General features: G+C 42.2%; 5 gene segments (V, D, J or C); 3 read left to right on the plus strand and 2 right to left on the minus strand.

Annotated features, from left to right (window-relative positions):
* LOC125738387 (Ig kappa chain V region Mem5-like) overlaps positions 1 to 16,927 on the minus strand; it is a 49,432-nt gene extending 32,505 nt beyond the window's left edge. The window contains 4 exon segments of the V gene segment in view: positions 6,873 to 6,997; positions 8,606 to 8,642; positions 16,373 to 16,686; positions 16,824 to 16,927. Of these exon segments, the coding sequence occupies positions 6,873 to 6,997; positions 8,606 to 8,642; positions 16,373 to 16,686; positions 16,824 to 16,869 (522 nt within the window).
* Positions 1 to 23,439, plus strand: part of LOC125738402 (Ig kappa chain V region 3381-like) — a 63,675-nt gene that overhangs the window by 12,015 nt on the left and 28,221 nt on the right. The window contains 1 exon segment of the V gene segment in view: positions 2,136 to 2,267. Within this exon segment, the coding sequence occupies positions 2,136 to 2,267 (132 nt within the window).
* LOC125738404 (Ig kappa chain V region 3374-like) overlaps positions 1,777 to 23,439 on the plus strand; it is a 54,571-nt gene continuing 32,908 nt past the window's right edge. Inside the window, 1 exon segment of the V gene segment in view lies at positions 1,777 to 1,959. Within this exon segment, the coding sequence occupies positions 1,908 to 1,959 (52 nt within the window).
* LOC125738393 (Ig kappa chain V-III region MOPC 321-like) overlaps positions 6,465 to 23,439 on the minus strand; it is an 82,886-nt gene continuing 65,911 nt past the window's right edge. The window contains 1 exon segment of the V gene segment in view: positions 6,465 to 6,821. Within this exon segment, the coding sequence occupies positions 6,681 to 6,821 (141 nt within the window).
* Positions 21,529 to 22,679, plus strand: LOC125738399 (immunoglobulin kappa variable 4-1-like). The segment is given in 2 exon segments: positions 21,529 to 21,650; positions 21,827 to 22,679. Coding segments are annotated over 2 exon segments (363 nt in total).

Raw genomic sequence — 23,439 nt, forward strand, 5'->3', positions numbered from 1 at the left:
GCTCTACTTGGTACCATATAGGGGGACTTAATACAGTGGCTATTAAGAGCTGGACCCTGTTTGGACCTTTTTGAGTTCCATGAAAGCCTGGACTCAGGAGAAGGAAAGCAGTTGATTATTAGCAGACAGACCATCTGATTCTTATAACATGAGTAATACAGCCATACAGTACATTGTAAAATCATGTATATATACAATGTCCTTGACTGTGAAGTGACACGTAATGATCCAGTCATTTAACCAGACTGCTGTGTGCTTAAAATGACCACATGGTGGAGCCAGAGTGCCCCAGCAACCCATCTCAGTATATCTATTTAGAATATGGGTGGATGATATATAATTAAATATTGTTGTAAGTTCATCCAAAAGGAAGGGCGACTTAACGGACAGAACTGATATGACACAGGGAGAATATACAAGTGCCTCAGGTCAGAATTGACCTTCCAACTCTGAAAAAAGGAGGCAAGAATGTTATCCACAGAATCACTGTGTTGTCCATTTTAAAATAATACTAAATTATTTCCTTAGTGAGGTTCAGAAGCCCCCTGACCCTGCATTGAATAAGCAGGTATCAAATATAGATGGATGGATGGATTACGGGTGTGTTTGTGGATAGTACATGTGCGATAGACATATAGTCACATCTCTCAGAAACGTCGGAGGGAAATTACACAATAGATAATCCCCAATCCCTTGTGATTATTGATATTTTTGCACCAGTGGATACCAATCTCATGAACGTTCATCAAGCATAATGACATGAAGTAATTTGCCAAACTCTCAACCTAGGACAGTCACTTAACCTGGAGTGTAACAGACTGATAAATGAACAGTTTGATTGTTATGTCTTCTTTATAGCTTTTATAATTTTTAAATACAGTATCCCACCTTAATTGGAACTCGAACGCCTCTTAACTTTACCAACTCAGACACCAAATGGATCTGTTGAATTTTTTTCACCTTGTACCTCGACTGAGATCGACAGTTCCTGCTAAAACTTGTATGGGTTAAGAAGCGTTCAACTCTACTAATTCAGACCTAAAATGGGTTGGTTGAGAAGAACCTAACCGCAACTTGACCGAAAACTCAGAACACAACAAGACAAAACAGACCTGCTAGAAATTGTATGGATCGAGACACGTCTCCCCTCCAAACAATAACCCCCCCCATCCCCTCCCTCCCCACCTGCCACTTCCAGTGTGCGATAAGGTCACCCCAATACTGGGAAATTGCTCATAAAAAGTGATATTTCTCATGATTATTGCTTTTGTATGTGTGTTTTCTCACATGTGTATTAGTTGATTGTGGATTGTTAATGCTTTTTAGTATTAGGTAGCTGGATGAGTTTGAATAGGCAATCATTTGTGACTCATGAATGGATGAAATTCCTTTACATTATTTCTTATGCGGAAATTCGACTTGGACCTCGACTAAATCGCAACTCAACCAGCCATCTGGAAGGAATTAAGTTTGTGTTCCAAGGTACCACTGTATTTACAACAGTTTGCTGCATCACTAAATAGCCCATAATTGTGTGGGTGTCTGTCCTACAGTGGATTAGCCTCCCATTCAGGGTGTCCCCATTCTTGTGCCCTGTTGTTTCTTGGATAAGCTGTAGGAATCCTATTCCAGATAAATGAATGATAGATGCATCAATGGATGGATGGATGGATGGATAGATGGATGGGTATCTTTAATAACTGACAGTAAATGGTTCAATAGCTACAATACTAGATACTCCTCTGTCCTACTGGTGTTCTCAGTTTTCCTGCTGGGTAGAGTGGTTACATACAGGAAGTAGATTTGCAAGTTTGTGCTGCCTGACTGCATTAAACAGCAGCTGCGTGAATCTCAGAGAGGATTAAAGAGGGACATTCGAGTCACTTCACAGTCACTGCCGCACAGACATGATGGCTTTACTGGGAATGTTCCTCTGGACACTGGCCCTGTCTGTTCAAGGTGAGTGTCCTCACTATGAGACCAAGACAATGTCTCTCCTTTAAGAACTCATTATAACTCATTGTACTTTAGTTCTGTGCTATTGTGTTAATCTCTAAATATTTTCACCAAGCTATATAATTGCGCACAGATATTTGTTATGATACAAAAAGATGATTCTCATGCTTTATTTGCAGGCTCTGGGGCTCAGATCATCCTGACTCAGAGTCCAGCAGTGGAATCGGTCGCTGTAGGAGTCACTGTCACTCTGAACTGCCAATCCAGCAGCTCTTCAGTTGGGAGCTACTTAGTTTGGTATCAGCAGAAACCTGGAGAAAGTCCCAAACTTCTCTTCTCCTCAGTGGGTAACAAGGTGTCTGGGATTCCAGGCCGTTTCTCCGATAGCCGTGATGGGACAAATTACAGGCTGAAAATCAGTGGAGTGCAGGCTGAAGATGCAGGAGATTATTACTGTCAACAGCGTTATGACACACCGTACACACAGTGACACAGGCCAGTACAAAAACCTCACACAGCTGTGCATGCGCTCAGTCTAGGAAAACTACTATCAAAATTGGCAAGATATATTCACACTACTGTAATTCACTGGATTATAATGGTCATTTATACCCCGAGACCCTGTACTGGATGGTGGGTGCTTATGTATTTATTTAATTAATTAATTAATTAATTAATTTTATTTTATTCATTTAATTTGTTCATTTTCATTGGGAAATGGTTTAATCCTTTAATTTATTGGACTATGCACCATACTCTATATAATTTCTATGATGAAAAAATACTTTTATAAATCTGAATATTTATTACTGGTTTCTCTGTCGAATTTTATTCATCTTTGCAATGCACACAGAAGTTTATTGAACTGTTTAAACATGATACCAGTATCATTGCATGCGACCAACCAAAAACAAAATTTCAGAACAATACAGATTCAAAATATAACGTACAAACAAAAGTGAAAATCGGTACAATTTACAGTCAGTAAACCAGCAATTAATACTATGCTAAACTGGAAAAAAATGTTTTCACTATTGAGTTGTGTGTTTGTTCTCACCATATCATCGAGGGGTTTCCTCCGGTTTCCCACCACAGTCCAAAGACATGCTGAGGAGTTGCTAAATTGCCCGTAAGTGTGCATGTGTCAGTGAATATTGTGTGTGTGAGTGTGCCCTGCGATGGGCTGTCCCCCCATCCTGATTTGTTCCCTGCCTCATTCCCGTTGCTTCCAGGATTGGCTCCAGACCCCCCACGACCCAGTAGGATAAGCGCATTTCACTCTATCCCTCGTACAGTGGATGCCGATCGTTAATGCTGTCCAATCCCTGATGGATTCTAATCACGGCTAAGCTTGGAACAAATCACATATTATTGTCGATCACGATGTCTTTCACTAGATGGCGCACTTTTCGAAAGATTATTATTAACGTCAAAACATGTTTTAACAAACATTTTCTTCGAAACGTAGAACCAAAAGGAAATACATTGCAGGCAAAGATGACACCACATGCAGCTATAAATAATTCCATTAGGGAAATAATAACCAAACTCTTAATTGGAAACAGAATGTAGAGGTCGATTGATACTGACATGCTGTGTACTACAGTATATAGTCAGGAATTAAATATCCCTGTCGCTGTGTATACTGTATATTATTAATATACACTCAGCTGCCAGTGAATCTACACACATCATCAATATTTATCATCTATTAAATTGCATGTTTCCTTCATGGCACTTTCAAGGAACATCCAACTTCTTTCAAATGATGGTTTTAAGTTTTAATTTGCGTTTTGGTTTTAGGACATTTGTGAAAATGACTGTCGCTGCTCTTATTAAGATATAGATTAATTAATTAATTCATATCCATGCCTTCAGTGCAGGGTTGAAGCAATCAGCCAATCCCAGGAATTACAGGACATGTGGCCCGGATCCCTGGAAAATGTCACTCCATAGCAGAGCACAGACACTCAGAGCGATTCAGAGACACCAGTTCAGCTAACTACATGTTTTTGGATTCATGCACTTTTGGAAAAAGTGCAGAAAATATGGGACAACCTGACCGTTACCAAGAACTTGATATCCATCCAAAATTGATTAAACAACAAGATGAAATCTGGTCAGGGAGGCCACCAGGAGGCCTAGAGCAACACTGAAGGAGCTGCAGGAATTTCTGGCACGTACTGGTTGTGTATCATGTGACAGCCGACATGTGACAGCAACCTCCCGTATTCTCTGGACTATGGGGTCGGGTCACAAGCCTTTCCTTACAAAGAAGAACATCCAGGCCTGGATAGATTTTGCAAAAAAAAAACAAAAAAAACACCCTCTCCGAAAATCATGTGGGAAAATACGTTATAGTCTGATGAAACCGAGGTTGAACTTTTTGGCCACAATTCCAAAAACAACACTCCGCATCACCAAAAGACCCCAGACCCACAGTGAAGCACGGTGGGGGCAGCATCACGCTTTGGGCTTGTTTTCTTCAGCTGGAACTGCGACTTTAGTCGAGGTGGGGGGACTTGTGGACAGTTCCAAACATCAGTTTATTTTGGCCCAAAACCTTCGGGTGTTTGCTAGAAAGCTGACGATGATGATTATTTTCACCTTTTGTCTATATCAGTCCACGTCTCGCCTTTTCCAGTGTCCGTCATTGATGTTATGTGATGTTAGTTGATGTCAGTAATGTTCTGTCCTGCTCCTAGTCGTTTCCCCTCTAATAAATCCCCAGTTTTCCCCGTATTCCCTTCCCTGCCTCCTGCCCGCCAGCCTGCCCGTCTCCACCCGCAAAACCTGACACAGTACACTTTTTATATCAAGTGCATAATTAATAAAAGGCTCCCATTTCTCTTCACAAACCTGAGTGCTGTTGACTTGTTGTCATTATAACAAACCCGCCTTTAGTGTGAAGCAGCAGTGATGCTCAGCAGTCTTACTAACTCTGATTCTTGTATAACTCATTTTCCTGAAAACACCTGTTCATTTACGTTGCATATTCACAAGCTACTACGACCATTGCTTAAGGGCCTGACTTACATGGTTTTCTATGGCTGATTACATGCTTTACATTGTATACTGGTATTATACTAATATTAAAACTGAGGTTATTGCTGCAGGATGTGTGGCTGAGTGGGTTACGCCTCTGTGTCTGTGGTCAGCTGTTCGAGTCTCAGCAGAATCTCAGCTGGACCATTGAGCAAGATCTTTAACCCCCCCGAAGTACATCAGGGACACTGGATAAATTATAATGTACTCGCACGAATGGGCAATGATTTTTATATTTATAGTAGTACTATAATGATATTATACATAAATTATGATGATACCATAACTGATATTCAGGTGTCATACTGATTCTGTAGACTGATATTATATTCTAGTATAATTCTGATACTGTAGCTGTCATTATAGGCTGGTATGGCTGTGCAGGGCAGAATGGAAACGAAAGCACAGGAAGGCTGGTTTTAAATGCTGTCGGGTGCGTTTCCCCTTTTCACCACTGAGAAACGGAACTGAGACCAGCCCCACCCCCACACAGCTGTCCCAGCTTATTTTAAACCCTAAAACTGCACCGTGAGCCGTTAGGAGGCTGAAACTAAAATTTGCATGGACTGGCCAGGACCTATGTGTCACCCCCAGAGGGGAGCATGCAAATGATCAGCCCCCCAAGGGAGAAGTGAGACCTCAACTGGCAACAGGAAGATGGCGATCGGTTCAGTATGGTTACAGTGAAATACTCCAGTAACATCCATGTAGAATAATATAATATAATATAATATAATATAATATAATATAATATAATATAATATAATATAATATAAATATAATATAATATAATATAATAATATAATATAATTGTGAAAATAGGTATAATAGGATTTAAATGGTCCTAAAATATAAATATAATCATTTGCTAAAAACCAAATGATTTTATGCATTTTTATAACTGAAATATGTACAAGCCATATAAATGATTAAATGTTGCACTTTACTGTTGTTTGTGACTTAACCGTGATTCTGATCACAGCCAGGCCTCGTCTGGCTCACTAGACAGGAAGGTCAAAAACGGAACACAGCAATTATAGCTATTACAACAGGACAGGCAGTTATTTTCGAGGTGGGGGGGGCAAATTCGAATGTCAGAAAAAGTCATTCTGTCATCATCATTTTTATGTCCCATTAATGTTATAATAGAAGACTTACTGAGGCTTTTTTGTGTGCTGGTATGGGAGTAGCAGTTGTGTTTGTGATTATTTATGCGACATTATAGAGCGGCATTGGCCCCGGTCTGCATTAGAGGGAATGAGGGGCAGGTGGATGTAAAGAGTCACTCAAAGTGTCGCCTGACTGCACCTCCCAAGACCGGCATGTCCCCCTCCCACACTGGGAGTCCTCTGTGGTCCCTTTACATAAAAATCATCTTTGCCTTCACCTAAAATATTTTTTTATAAATATACTTCATAAATGAAGAATAAAACTTTTGTAAATGAGGCAAAGAACAGACGTGCTTCTCTGGAAATGTTTTTATTGTTCTTAAATGCATTTAATTCATCACTTGAGCACAATACGAAACATAACATGGATGCAATCTAATCAAAAACAGAAGCTACATTATGAATGAAAAGGATGCTAATAAAACGTTTAGTATCTGCATTAAAAAAGTAGTTTATGGAAGAGTGTAGCACAGCACAGTAAAAACACAGTAATCTCATCAGTGAGCTCATCTACTCTGAACAGTCGGCCCTCTTCAGCGTTTGAGTGACAGTAGCCTGGGAGCCCTGATTGGCCTCACAGACCACTGAGCCCGCCTTCTTCCACTCCTCCGCAGTGAGGCTCAGGCTGCTGCTCCAGCTGTACAGGCCGTCCTTCTCCAGGAGGCCGCGGCTCGTCTCCACCACTTTGCTTTTACCGTCCACCTTCCAGCTCAGCTTCCAGTCTGAGGGGAAGCCTCTGTTGGCCAGGCACATCAGGGTGGCCGTGTTCTTGCTGGACACCTCCACACTGGAGGGGGGCAGGACCGTTAGGGTGGGGGCTGTGTTACCTAGAGGACACAAAAGAGGCTTTAGGTCAGAGTCCAATATATCCATCCATCCATCCATTTTCCAAACCGCTTATCCTACTGGGTCGCGGGGGCTCCGGAGCCTATCCCGGAATCAATGGGCACGAGGCAGGGAACAACCCAGGATGGGGGGCCAGCCCATCGCAGGGCACACTCACACACCATTCATTCACACATGCACTCCTACGGGCAATTTTAGCAACTCCAATTAGCCTCAGCATGTTTTTGGACTGTGGGGGGAAACCGGAGTACCCGGAGGAAACCCCACGACAACATGGGGAGAACATGCAAACTCCACACACATGTGACCCAGGCGGAGACTCGAACCCGGGTCCCAGAGGTGTGAGGCAACAGTGCTAACCACTGCACCACCATGCCGCCCGAGTCCAATATAAACTTTGTTAATTATATATACTGCAATAACACACTGGGTGCAATAACACACTGGGTGCAAAAGCCACACTGGGCTCAATCAGTGTCGACAGCATTGCTGCTCCATAAATATGTAAAGCAGTGGTTCTCAACATTTTTTGCACTGCCATCCAGTTTTTTACCATGCCAGCTCACCCTATATAACTAAAAGGACTAAATTAACGCTATGATCAAACGGGCAGTGCACTCTGCAATTTACGCCAATCAATGAACATCACACAAATCTGATTGAATTTGCCAGTGAATTTTAAATGAATTAAATTACATGAAGTAATTTAAATTAATACGTGGTTTAGCTTCTTGGATTGGTTGAATATTCATTAGTTTTGCGCTAAACATATGCAGACCCAAAACCCGTTTACTCTGGTTAATTCTATAGGATTGGTTTTAAAATGCGTACGTTAAGTATTATCACCCGTAATTATGTTCAACTGATTAAACTTCATTAAACCGCATTTATAATCATTAAGATATATTTTCCGACCGTCGTCGTTGATCCACACATTTAGCCACGATTTGACATAATGCGAAGTATATTACGCAACATAAAAACCATGTACAGTAAGTTGGACAAGTGAAGAAAAATGCATCGGAAATATTTAACTACAAATTAGTATAAACGCAACAATGATAATCGATATTATCCGCTCGCATTTTTCCACTTGTCAGAATCGCATTATTTCGTTAATTCTTCTATATGTCAGTGTCGACATGCTATTGCTCATCCAGAGTTCCGACTGATCTCAATTAATTCCAGTATTCAAAGATTAATATAACAGAGAGACGCACTTACTTCCAACATCCAGTCTGGTACCGCCGCCGAAAGTTAACCACAGTGATTCAGGACGCATCAGTCGCCGTACAAAAACCTCAGAGCGGCGCAGTACAGGCAACTAACAAACCGACATACCTAATATTTGTCTACTATATGCGTATAAACCTACCCAGATAAAAATAGTATTTCCTGGCACGTAGGCAAACTAAAAATGCTTAAAATTGGCTGAAAACGTATTTATATTATTATATTATCAGCTTACATTATCTGATCATCATAAGCAATTCTTAGCATTAACAATAATAAAACTTAAGTGTATGTGTGTGTGTATATTAAATATTAATTTCTACTTGCATATTATAGATAAAAAGCTGGATACTTACTGCCAACATCCAGTCTGGTCCCGCCGCCGAAGGTTCTCCACAGTGATTGAACCTGATTGAGACGCCGTACAAAAACATCCCAGCGCTACAACCGCCTCTCTAATTACATGTGCAGTAAAGGCATTAATGGCTCAATTAACACGCTATGAATACCCATAGTTAACAAGAAACTCGTAATAGTTATCTTTCTATTTTTTTTTACATAAGAACAAGTGTAATTTTTAACACCTTGACTGTTAAAAGCAAGTATTGCTTTTCATAACCGTAAACTGTGAATCTTGAAACGAATACGGTAGATTAAAGTAGTTCCTGGTGTTCCGATATTTCTTCATGATGTCATCTAAACCGATGCTTTATACCAATTTTATGCTATGCGTGGAGCCTCTCGGCTGCACCTTCAAACTAATATGCTATATTATTTCCTCGGTGACTTGCATGTATTACATATTACACAGGAGGGAAAATGAATCTAGTCATCCAGTGGTCAAACCCTGACCCCTGGTGATCGGAGAGATTATAACACCAAAAACATAACTGGGCGTGCAAGATTAAAAAAAATCCATCCATCCATCATCTTCCGCTTATCCGAGGTCGGGACGCAGGGGCAGCAGTTTCAGCAGGGAAACCCAGACTTCCCTCTCCCCGGCCACTTCGTCCAGCTCTTCCGGGGGAATCCCGAGGCGTTCCCAAGCCAGCCAAGAGACATAGTCCCTCCAGCGTGTCCTGGGTCTTCCCCGGGGCCTCCCCCCAGTGGGACATGACCGGAACACCTCACCAGGGAGGCATCCAGGAGGCATCCTAAGCAGATGGCCGTGCCACCTCATCTGGCTCCTCTCAATGCGGAGGAGCAGCGGCTTTACTTTGAGCCCAGCCACCCTGCAGAGGAAACTCATTTCAGCCGCTTGTACTCGCGAACTCGTTCTTTTGGTCGGTACCCATAGCTCATGACCATAGGTGAGGGTAGGAACGTAGATCGACTGGCAAATCGAGAGCTTTGCCTTTTGGCTCAGCTCTCTCTTCACCATGACAGACAGATACAGCTCCCGCATCACTGCTGACGCCGCACCGATCCGCCTGTAGATCTCCCGCTCCATTTTTCCCTCACTTGTGAAGAAGACCCCGAGATACTCAAACTCTTCCACTTGGGGAAGGACCTCCTCCCCGACCCAGAGAGAGCACTTCACCCTTTTCCGGCTGAGGACCATGGTCTCGGATTTGGAGGTGCTGATCCTCATCCCAGCCGCTTCACACTCCGCTGTGAACTTCTCCAGTAAGAGCCGAAGGTCACGGTCCGATGAGGCCAACAGAACCACATCATCTGCAAAAAGCAGAGACCTAATCCTGAGGTCACCAAACTGGACACCCTCAACACCCTGGCTGCACCTAGAAATTCTGTCCATAAAAGTTATGAACAGAATCGGTGACAAAGGGCAGCCCTGGCGGAGTCCAGCTCTCACCAAAAACGAGACCACTCATGTGGACCAAGCTCTGACACCGGTTGTACAGGGACCGAACAGCCCTTATAAGGCAGCCCGGCACCCCATACTCCTGGAGCACTCCCCACAGGACTCCCCAAGGGATGCGGTCGTATGCCTTCTCCAAGTCCACAAAGCACACTGGTTGGGTAAACTCCCACGCACCCTCCAGGACCCTGCCGAAAGTATAGAGCTGGTTCACTGTTCCAAGGCCAGGGTGAAAACCACACTGCTCCTCCTGAATCCGAGGTTCGACTATCCGACGGACCCTCCTCTCCAGAACCTTACCAGGGAGGCTGAGGAGTGTGATCCCCCTACAGTTGGAACACACCCTCCGGTCCCTCTTCTTGAAGAGGAGGACCACCACCCTGGACTGCTAATCCAGAGGTACTGCCCCCGATGTCCACGCGATGCTGCAGATGTGTGTCAACCAGGACAGCCCCGCAACATCCAGAGCCTTAAGGAACTCCGGGCGGATCTCATCCACCACAGGGGCCCGGCCACTGAGGAGCTTTTTAACCAGCTCAGCGACCTCCGCCCCAGAGATAGGTAAGTCCACCCCCCAAAAAAATCACGTATCTCAGATTTCGCTGGCTCCATTTTAGCGGGATATTGAGATCCAATAGACCCCACTGCCACTGTCCAAATGAGCGAGAGTAGTATGCAAGATGTGTCAGTGAACCTAACTGGGCAATATGCAGACTGAATCGGATCAATGGTATATGCCGTAGCACCGAGAGTATTCATCGGACAGGGCAGCATGCTGGACTGGTACCACCCTTGCAAATAATGTAAAAAAGTATGCAGGGCTGGCTGGGTTGGAGGGCGTCGAGAAGCTGACAGGACTGGAGGACTCTAGGCTGCAAGCAGAACCGAGGTGAAGGTAGAGCCGGTGAGGAAAGAAGAGGCCGAGGGGATTGCAGAGCAGGCGGGAGACGAGAGGATTGTATGACTGGAGAGTGATGAGGAGACTCATGGACAAGAACAGGTGGATGACAAAAACCCTGCAGGATGAGAGCATGGACAGGGGCAGGAACAGAAATGACGACTGGAACGACCGCCACAGCAGTCTCCCCTGGGCTGAGTTCCCCTGGACAGATGGGGAGCGCATCCAGGCCGAGTTCCCCTGAGCAGATGGGGAGCGCATCAAGGCCGAGTTCCCCTGAGCAGATGGGGAGCGCATCAAGGCCGAGTTCCCCTGAGCAGATGGGGAGCGCATCCAGGCCGAGTTCCCCTGGGCCAGGTGTGGCAGCAGCCTCTAAATTACCCAGTTCCAGGGAAGCGACAGGCACTGTGACCAGGATTATGGATATGACAGCAGTCTCACCAAGATCGGTTTTGAACAGCATCCTTTCCTTTTTGCCTTTGAATCACCTGGCAGATGCAGGCTCCCCCGGTAGCAGAGAGTTACTCAGTTGAGGGGGAGAGAGCAGTGTCCATCTTCCTCATCATAAGGAACATCTATCTCATTCTCTCCATGATCTCTTCAACTTCCTGAATCTGGGAAGTCTCAGGCAAGCTGAGTTAGCAGCGCGGTCGCTTTGGAAGAAGCCTGAACATCAGGACTCTCCAGTAGCTTCCAGCACAGCCCCTGGAGGGTGAAGAGCTTCTTAGCTAAGGTGCTTGAGGATGGACTGGTTATACCGGGGGAGGAAGGCAGGGGGAGAGGCATCATAGGAGCATGGGAAGTTGCAGGCTAAAGCAGCACGTGGACCACGTCTCCCAAACTGCACAGGCTCGGATCGTCCAACTCTCCTTCCTGCTGCCTGCACCAGTTGGACTGAAATACCAGTTGTAATTCCCCAAAGGTAGAAGACTAACCGTTAAGGTTTGAGCTTGTGCGGGGGTCTGCCCAGTAGAGTCGCTAAAATGGGCATCCTCAGGGATCAGTTTAGGGAATCACTGGAAGGTTTATGACCGCTGCCTGCATGATCACATGTCAATGCTAGATGCCATGAATTTTGTATGTCAAGATATTTCTCCAGAGCAATGTCAAGGATGTATCAGGCATGCAAAGAGATACTACCCTAGATGTATCACTAGAGAGGACATTTGGAAAATCCAACTGCACCATTTGCTGTATGCAACCGGACTAGTAATTTCTGCTGCTGGTACACTGTACTTCGTGTGACGACTCCGGAAAAGGGCGGAGCTGGAGAAAGGTACACCAGTATAAAACTGCATTTTTAATTAAATATGTATGTGCTGCATAACTGTGAGGTTAATGAAATCAGATTGTTATTCAGCACTACTTGTGAATATCTCTGTGGTGATTAACTGCTTAAAATGAACAGAATGGCAGCTGTTTGGCAGAATGGCAAGATATGCAAACTCCACACACATGGAAGTCTGAACTCTCGTCTCAGTACTAACCACTGCACCACCATGCCATCCTGTGTTTATATTATATTATATTATATTATATTATATTATATTATATTATAAATACACTTGAGCTTGGATTGGGTCCAGCGTGGCCCATTAACCTTCAGTCTATGGGCCTGATGGCCCAGGATGGTCATTTGCATAGAGGAGACACTTTGCATAAGCAGCACATGCTTCAGTGCCTTGATGGTGCTTATAATCCTCTTCATAACACTTCATGACTGACAGCTGTCTGTACTTCACAGCGACAGACACCAACACAGCTATGGAGTCTATCAGCATCTTCATTGTGGTCTTTGCTTTTTTCTATAAAGGTAAAATTCTGTGCTTTTTATTTGGAATATATCACAAATATATAAATATATCACAGTTTTAGTTACCCATTTAGAAATTCAAAAATTGCAGGTACAGCTCAATATAACTATTAAACCCGCTGTTTTCAGGCTAAATACATTTATTTATTCATTTATTGTTGATAATTTAAGTTGATCATTCACATGTTTAGATATGCAAAAGCTAATATACAGGTTTCTTGGTATTACTTGCTGTAATTGTTTTTACATGTTTACATTTTTATCTTATTTTCAGAATCCAGTGGTCAGGTCACTGTGACTCAGACTCCTGCAGTAAAGGCTGTTCTCCATGGACAGACTGTCACTATGAGCTGTAAAGTCAGTCCGGCTGTATATAACAATAAGTACTTAGCCTGGTACCAACAGAAACCCGGAGAAGCTCCTAAACTCTTGATCTATTACGCAAATAGCCGTTACTCTGGGATTCCGTCTCGATTCAGTGGCAGTGGATCTAGTGCTGACTTCACTCTGACAATTGGTGGAGTCCAGGCTGAAGATGCAGGAGATTATTACTGTCAGAGTTACCACGAGATCAGTAGTAAAGCTGTGTTCACACAGTGATACAGAGCCGTACAAAAACCTCCCTCAGTCAGACTGCACAGTGACTGCACTGCTGCAGCAGGGACTCACTGCAGGTGCTGAGGGGGAAGTTAAACTAAAGTCCCCCAGAGCAGATTTAACCAGTGTGACTGAATACACACAGATATGATCTATTTCATTTATGAATTATATACTGAGGATGCTTGTATAGTATATGCATGTTCCCTGTCCTGTACCTTGCATAAAATATTGTAATTTCTTAATAAATTTTATGAAGAATTTCCACCTGGGATAAAGTTAATCTTAAGTTCTGTACAAAAATATGCAAAGTAATAATTGTTGGAGAACAAATGTAGTTAACTGAATATACTGTAGGATCCCTGCTGTAGGAGTCAAATGGAACTAAACCATCTGGAATGACATTTTGAAGTCGTCCCATTTTGATGTTTATGGAAGTTTTGCACAATTGTTTGTATGAAGTTGTTAGTTATTCATGTATTATTTGAGTAGGACAGTGTTTCGAACATCTCAGTGTTGTGCTACTATAAAAATATAACCTGTTACTAGCAGAAGGTGTAAACTTCTTAATGTTCAAAAAGACAGTCGTAAATTGAATAATCTAATGAATTCATGGGTAAAAAAGCAGGGGAAAGACAGGAGGATTGGTGTGGCATCGGCTGCATTATTCTGCTGTGGTAAAGAGAGAGCTGAGCCGAAAGGCAAAGCTAATGATTTACTGGTCGATCTATGCTCCTACCCTCAGCTGTGGTCATGAGATTTGGGGAGTGACCTAAAGAATGAGATTGTGGATTCAAGTTTCAGAAAATTGGTTTACCCTCCTTGACACATATATCCACCGGGGAGGAGACTCGACGCAGACCTGGGACACACCGGAGAGATTATATCTCTCAGCTGGCCTGGGAACGCCTTGGCATTCCCTCGGTGGAGCTGGAGAAGGTCACTGAAGAGAGAGAAGTTTGGGTATCTCTGCTTAGACGGCTGCCCCCACGACACCATCCCGGTTTGAAACCCAGACTAGTTGTTCCCTCCACTAAAACAGACATACAGCAACTCTGAACCCCAATCCTGGTAGGCCTAAATGAATAATAATATTATTAGTACTATAAGTTAGAACCTTGGCATTTAAAAAATCCTGGTGTGGAAGTAAAATTGGACATTGGTAGCCCGGGAGGTTGGCATATTGGGTCTGTTATGTCTTAGGCCTTAGGCAAGAAGAGATTGTTTTGAATACTGTGTGACCTCGCTTCGCGATAGCTGCCTGCAGTAAGTTCTGCAGACCCAGAGGAAAGCTCGGACCTTGGAGAGGCAGACAGCGGAACCAAGGGGGGGAAGAAACCACTTGCAGGAAGAGATTCGAAGCTGCCCCAACTGGTGCACAGCCTGTTATAGCTTTATAAAATAGTTGTGGTGGACAATATATAGCAAGCTATGTGGTAGTGCAAATGTATAAGTAATCATGTTAATCATATTAATCATATGTTAACCATGTATTTGCAGTGATTCAATGACAACATGTCAATACGTTAATCATTAATCAAAGGACAACCAAGTATTTGCAGTGATTCAATGTCATGTAATCAATATCTATATTCACATCTCAAGTAGGAGCCTAGCATTCGAGACATGAGCTAGATGGGTGGATTTTACCTTGCCACCAAGGTAAACCAATAGAGCAGGAGAATTGTGTTTGTTATACGTTTGAGCTCGGTTTGTTGGTGTTTTGTGACCAATCAGGACTTAGAAGTTATGGTTTATCAACTGGTTGCTCTGTGAGCTCTGTGTGACTTGGTAGCAAGTGCCAGAGTGTGACGGGAGCGATTTGCTGAGTTGCTAAAATAAAAGAGATTTCCTTTAACTCATCAAACTGAGAGGTCCGACTTTTATTCTAAGTGTTATATTTAAAATTTTTCTACCACACTGGCTACAGCCCTGAATCCATATATCAGAAACACTTCCCATCTCTACCTAGTTAAAACACATATGCAACATATAAAACACAACCAAGCATTTAACCATAGGCTATTTTTGTTTGAGAGACGCTTGAGAGATTTGATGATACTAGATCGTGAAGAATATAAATGTCTCCATGATTTGCCATTCTGAGAGATTGCTACAGTGTACGTTATACTACTTGCAGTTCCATGGCTCATACATACTACAGGTGGGGCGTCTGATTTCCGGCAATCAGTGTTCTGAAGTAATGGCCGTGTCAAAAGGTGGCATGTCTAGTAGAGCAGACGCGCCCAAAGGTTATTTCTGTTGGCTCAAAATACTGTCACTTACACATGCAATTTAGCATGACGTACAACAAAAATTACAGCAATGTCTTTAATTTATTCTAGGCATTAATACACTAATGCTACTAGCTAGCAAACTAACATTACAGTCACTTAGCTAGCGTTAGCATTTCAGGCTAGTTCAGCTATCTTTTTAACACCTTTCAGCACACAGGAGGTACACGTCATTTCAGAAAGAGGCCAGATATTCACCAGACATATTGGTTAGGCTCAGGGTTGATCATATTGACTATCATTAGCAGATATCTATAATAAAATGCCTGTTTCATACTTATTCATATACCAATAGAAGTTTTCCATATTTCTTGACATGAGCCACCATACTTGTAGAAAGTGCACAGGAAATTATTTGTGTGTTTCCACCTAGTTTGCAACACTCTCTCCTTGGCAACACACCCACCTTTTGACACACCTACTGACCTTTCCATACACCCATCAAACTTTCGACGTGCCCGGTACTCTGTTCTTCAGAGACGCACGTCTCAATCAACGTCGCAATAACAAATGTTATATTGCTTTGTATAGCTCATAGATCATATTGTTTTGGATTTAACATAGAACATGTATTAGTTATCTGCTTTATGAATGCCTCAAGCCATTATCTTCCCCCTCAGCACCTGCAGTGAGTGCAGCAGTGCAGTCACTGTACAGTCTGACTGAGGGAGGTTTTTGTACGGCTCTGTATCACTGTGTGAACACACCACCACTATGGTAACTCTGACAGTAATAATCTCCTGCATCTTCAGTCTGGACTCCACTGATGGTCAGAGTGAAGTCAGAACTAGATCCGCTGCCAGTGAATCGAGATGGAATCCCAGAGCTACGTCTATTTGCTAGATATATTAGCATCTTAGGAGCTTCTCCAGGTTTCTGCTGGTACCAGGCCATGCGGGGGCCATTACTATCAGTATACACAGAGCTGCTGGTTTTACAGTTTATAGTGACTGTCCGTCCTGAAGAAGCTGATATCAGCTCTGGAGTCTGAGTCACAGTCACTTGTCCTCTGGATTCTGAAAAGAAATACAAAATAAAGACATTTAAAGTTGAATTAACATACAAGACTAAGTGACACCAAGATGTCACTGTCTAATGTTTCACAATTCATCAAGGAATTTGTTGCTAAATAGTCATCCTTGTTCTGTTTTACCGTGAGTGAGGATGAAGAGCAAGATGCTGAGGCTGATCAAAGTCATGTTTGTTTGGAGTCTGTTGTGATGAAGGGCAGCTGTCAGTCATGAAGTGTTAAACCTCCTGGAATATAAACCCTCCCAGACCGCTGAGGCATGAACTGAAAATGCAAAGTATCTTCTGACTGACATCATAACTGCAGAGGTAACATGAAACGTGTTTTGTTTGAATTCATGAAAACCTCTCAATATGCCCATAGTAGAACTGTAGGTGAAACGGGTGTAAGAGACAAACAAGCAGAATAAATGCATTAAACTACAGACTTTGTGCTTTAATATTATAGAAGATCTTCTCAGACCTTTTAAGGCTGAAGGGATGATACCTGTAGATGGAATTATTGTTTTTTGATCGTCAAATGTCTTTATATTACATTGAAGACTCGACCTTGATCGTGACCATTAATAAGAGAGCATTAATGATATTTCGATGTTTGTTGTCCAAATCAGCTGTTTTTTAACCACACATAGTTTAAAGCAGAGCTGAGACCCTGGACAGTCACAGAATCGGTAGGTTTCTGGGTCTGAACCTTTCAGTCCAATAGACTTTCTTCCAGCAGGAGTTACTAAATGATCTGTAACAGTTGTTAATGTTATCGGATGATGATTGTTATACTTTTACATTATACCTTAAAATGGAGACAGTGAAAATGTATGTGTCTGAGCGCTGCTTGAAGCTGGTCGAAAGCTGTAGTGCAGGTGTCCGTCCATTCGAAACCGTTCCCCTTCTCTGTAAGATGATGAAGAGGCTTCACGTACGCATGGGCGATCGTCAGTGGATTTATGCACTGCTTTTTGGAGCTACAAACGTTCCTGTTAACTTTAGGGATAACAAAAGAATAATGTCATGAGATTTACTGTAATAAAAATCACTTTCAAATAAAACGAAATGGGTCGCCATTTCCATAATGTTACAGCGCCTTTTAAACCAGATATTTCGGAGGTCCGTGGTGCATTGCAAACCTGTTTTTTTTAGATCGTTTATGAGATATTGTTTAAACAGAGACCGATCGTCCTAAAAAACTCTGTGTCCGTGTAAAAGCTAGACATGATGTGGGGAAGCTCCGACGTGGTCGTTTTGTCTGACGGCGTTTGCACTTGCCGCCTTAAAGTCTTAAACTCGGACCCATTGTCATTTGTAACGTTGCATTAGGGGCAATGGGGCGCGGCTGTAAGAGAGTGGTAATTTATAACAGAATAAAAATAACGTCAAACTTTCTATTCAACTTGGATTTATACGAATATGTATGTCAGGCGAACAGTTGTTACAGACAATAATAATAATAATAATAATAATAATAATAATAATAATAATAATAATAATAATAATAATAATAATAATGGTTAGTGTTGCATGCTTATAATTCTGCTTGCGTGTTGATTCGATGTTGATGGACTATCCGCCGGCCGGCAGGTTGATGATCGGGAGATTAACTAAAGATGTTTTGAATTATATGCACGTATGGAATGCAATCCAGCAGGTCAGGTATCGTGAACGAAACACTTAATTCTTAAATTTCTCAAGTTGATTCACCCCCCACCCACTCCAGCATACGCACACGTACGCAAAATTCGGTCAAATTGTTAGACCCCCCTCCGTGCGTACGTACTAAAAGTATGGCCCCTAATCAGGAATTAAATATCCCTGTCGCTGTGTATATATTATTAATATACACTCAGCTGCCAGTGAATCTATACACAGCATCGCTATTTATCATCTATTAAATTGCATGTTTCCTTCATGGCACTTTCCTGAAGCAGACATTTTCTCTCAAACGATGGTTTTAAGTTTTAATTTGCGTTTTGGTTTAAGGACATTTGTGAAAATGACTGTCGCTGCTCTTATTAAGATATACATTAATCAATCAATCAATCAATCAATTAATTAATTGATTCATATCCTTGTCTTCAGTGCAGGGTTGAATTACTTGAGCCGGGAGCCAATTCCAGGAAATACAGGACATGATGTAATGGAGACATAATGCTACCCATCATCCTATGCAGCTAATTGCCCATTTAAAAAGTGTCCCACCATGAGTAAGACTGAGTGCATGTGAAAGGTGTAACAGAATCAGGCTATGACTGCGACATGCAAAGCAGGAGTGTTAGTTCTACGTTGTTTATTGAAACATTTAAAATGCCACATTTCTATCTTCAGGTTATGTCTTTTTTTCCAATGTCTTTCTCTCCTACTCACCAGTAGTTCAACCATATACTTCTGGGTATTTGTTTACTAAAGCCCTTATGAAGGTGATCTTCCTGAAACCCATCCATTCATCCATTTTCCAAACCACTTATCTTACTGGGCCGCTGGGGATGGAATGGGCACGAGGCAGGGAACAACCCAGGATGGGGGGCCAGCCCATCGCAGGGCACACTCATACACCATTCACTCACACTTGCACACCTATGGGCAATTTAGCAACTCCAATTAGCCTCAGCATGTTTTTGGACTGTGGGGGGAAACCGGAGTACCCGGAGGAAACCCCACAATGACATGGGGAGAACATGCAAACTCCACACGCATGCAAATCCAAGCTTCACCATGTCAGTGGGGGCCATTCTTTAATGATTATTTTCATGTCCCTTCATTGCTATAATAAAAAACTCAGAGGGGCTCTTTTTGTGTGCTGGTATGGAAGTAGCAGTTGCACTTTTTAATTATTCATGGGCAGGTGGAAGTAAAGAGCCACCGAAAGTGTCGCCGGACAGCACCTACCAAGACCGGCATGCCCCCCTCCCACATTGGGTCCCTCTGCGGTCCCTTTGCATAAAATCGCCTGTGCTTTTATATACAATTACTTAAAATTAATGTACTTTATACATGAAGAATAATGATTTTGGATATTAATAAACGAGGCAAGAATTTTTAATATTCTTAAAAGTAATTACTTCATCACTTGAGCACAACACAAAATATATCATAGTAGTATAAGTCATACTTTCCCCAGGAGCCCGCGGCTCGTCTCCACCACTTTGCTGCTACCGTCCACCTTCCAGCTCAGCTTCCAGTCGGAGGGGAAGCCCCTGTTGGCCAGGCACATCAGGGTGGCCGTGTTCTTGCTGGACACCTCCACACTGGAGGGGGGCAGGACCGTCAGGGTGGGGGCTCTGTTACCTAGGGGACACCAAAGGGACTTTAGCTCAGAGTCTGAAACAAATTTAGGGCAGCATGACAGTCAGGACCGGATCTAAGGGGGGGGGGGGGGGGGGACCATGGACAGAGCTAGTAGAAATGTCGCCACCCCTGTTGCCACTGTACCGTATATAAAAATCATGGACATGAAACATGCATTAGACATATTTGAGATATATAAGTAGACATTGTACCTCCTGCCTGCTCCCTCCACAGTTGCTGCCTGTACTAAAATGGCTAGAACAGATTCTACTTTCTGAGGAAGTTCTGCTCTTTGGATGTGTGTAGCCAGCAGCTGAGGATGTTTTACCTGCCCACAGTGGCCAGTACTTTGCTACCTTACAAAACCCATCAGCAGACCAGTTCCATCACAGGACTGACCGTAGACGCACTGGGGGCAGCTGCAGAAAAACAGATGCTGGAAAAATTGGTGAGCATCATGACCAATTCTGGACACACCCTCCAGGGGGCGCTCTATTGAAGCGCCATTAGCCAGCAGCTCATTCCACCACAGTCTGCTAAGAAGCTCTACTGAAGATCCTTCTTACCCGCTGACACCAGGCACTACAATGCCTCCTTCCTACCTGTCAGCCGCATCCCTACCCATTAAACATGCCAGAAAGCAGACAGCACCAGACTTTTATTAGTTAATTGTGCATAAATGACCTTTACATATTTCATACTTATATCCTGTACCATATTCTGTATGCACTACATGCAGTGTCTTTGCACTTCGTTTTTGCAGTATGTGTCTGTATCTCTGTACTACATGCAAATGAATTTCCACCTTGGATCAATGAAGGATATATTATCTTTAACAAATTCTGGAAAACTGTAGAACTTCATTTAGGTTAAATGAGTTGCATTGTTTAGCATCATTTAGGTCCATCTTTACATTAACAATTGAACATACAGATATTGGTTTGCATTTGTTTATTCGGGTGTGAAAAATTTCTGTTGTATGCTCTTGGGTGATAGTCATCATGCAAAAATTCATGAAATTCATGGAAAAAATTTTTTTTTTTACATGAATTTAGTATAATTAAATAATTAGCTCTGGATTAATACTGCAGACATCCCACATCTCCCAGAATTTCCAGGAATCTTCTGCAAATTAACAGCAGCTCCCTGACACCTGTGAACAATTCACAGCGTCCTAGAAATATGTCTTTGCACTATTTAGTGGAGATAAGCAGGACTCTTAATGAACATGAAGTGATATACAGTATGACCATATTATCGCCCAACCCTAGCATGCACCCCCATCCACCACTGCCTCCTAGTTGTCCCTTATCCTCCTTCCCGAAATCAATATACTGTAACTAATGTGGGGTGTCTGCAAGTGAGTGTACAAAATGGATGGTTGGATGGATGGATGTCTTCAATAACTGATAGTAAATGGTTAAAAAGCTACAATGATAGATGCACTTTAGTCCTACATGTATTCTCAGTTCTCAGTTTTCCTGCTGGGTAGAGTGGTTACATACAGGAAGTAGATTTGCAAGTTTGTGCTGCCTGACTGCATTAAACAGCAGCTGCGTGAATCTCAGAGGGGATTAAAGAGGGACATTCGAGTCACTTCACAGTCACTGCTGCACAGACATGATGGCTTTACTGGGAATGTTCCTCTGGACACTGGCCCTGTCTGTTCAAGGTGAGTGTCCTCACTATGAGACCAAGACAATGTCTCTCCTTTAAGAACTCATTCTAACTTATTGTACTTTAGTTCTGTGCTATTGTGTTAATCTCTAAATATTTTCACCAAGCTATATAATTGCGCAGAGATATTTGTTATGATGCAAAAAGATGATTCTCATGCTTTATTTGCAGGCTCTGGGGCTCAGATCATCCTGACTCAGAGACCAGCAGTGGAATTGGTCGCTGTAGGAGTCACTGTCACTCTGAACTGCCAATCCAGCAGCTCTGGACTTACGAGCAGCTTAGCCTGGTATCTGCAGAAACCTGGAGAAAGTCCCAAACTTCTCTTCTATTCATTGAGTAGCAAGGTGTCTGGGATTCCAGACCGTTTCTCCCACAGCCGTGATGGCACAAATTTCAGGCTGAAAATCAGTGGAGTGCAGGCTGAAGATGCAGGAGATTATTACTGTCAACAGTATTATGAAACACCGTACACACAGTGACACAGGCCAGTACAAAAACCTCACTCAGCTGTGCATACGCTCAGTCTCGGAAAACTACTATCAAAACTGGCAAGATATATCCAGACTACTGTAATTCACTGGATTATAATGGTCCTTCATACCCTGAGACCCTGTACTGGATGGTGGGTGCTTATTTATTTATTTTATTTATTTTTATTTGTTCATTTTCATTGGGAAATGGTTTCATACTTTAATTTATTGGACTATGCACCATACTTTTTAGCATTTATCTCCCATAATTTCTATGATGAAGCAATAGTTTTATAAATCTGAATATTTATTACTGGTTTATCTGTTGAATTTTATTCATCTTTGCAATGTAAACAGAAGTTTATTGAACTGCTAAAACATGATCCATACTGATACAGAATAACATAACGTGTATCAGCGTTTTGTACAGTATATAATAATTGTGTGCTAGAATGATCAAACTGATAAGTTACGTCTTCCTTTATAGACACACCTTCTTGTCATCCTCTTATTGAATATTTAATAGTTCAATGGACTGTCCTTCATATATGTTTGTTAATCTACTATAATATAATACAATGTAATAGTTATTTGTGTTATTGTTGTTTGAAGCTGGGACATCGTGATTTTTGGTTTAATCACAATCAGAATTCTCTTTGCCAGGTATCTCTACATATACTGTAAATGTATTTTGCTAGTCTCATTGCATGCAACCAACAAAGAACTTACATTTAAAAACGACATAAATTCAAAATACACGGTACAAACAAAAGTGAAAATCAGTACAATTTACAGTCAGTAAACCAGTAATTAATACTAAGCTAAACTGGAAAAAAATGTGTTTTCACTATTGGGTTGTGTGTTATCCGCATTTCACTCTATCCCTCGTACAGTGGATGCCGATCGTTAATGCTGTCCAACCCCTGATGCATTCTGATCACTGCTAAGCTTGGAACAAATCACATATTATTGTCGATCACAATGTCTTTCACTAGATGGCGCACTTTTCAAAAGATTATTATTAAAGTTAAAACATGTTTTAACAAACATTTTCTTCGAAACGAAGAACCAAAAGAAAATGCGTTGCAGGCAAAGATGACACCACATGCAGCTATAAATAATTCCATTAGGGAAATAATAATCAAACTTTTAATTAGAAAAAGAATGTAGAGATAGATACTGACATACTGTATTATATAATAAGGAATTAAATATCCCTGTCGCTGTGTATACTGTATATTATTAATATACACTCAGCTGCCAGTGAATCTATACACAGCATCGCTATTTATCATCTATTAAATTGCATGT

Source organism: Brienomyrus brachyistius, chromosome 3 (genome assembly GCF_023856365.1).
Source record: "Brienomyrus brachyistius isolate T26 chromosome 3, BBRACH_0.4, whole genome shotgun sequence".
NCBI classification, from domain to species: Eukaryota; Metazoa; Chordata; class Actinopteri; order Osteoglossiformes; family Mormyridae; genus Brienomyrus; species Brienomyrus brachyistius.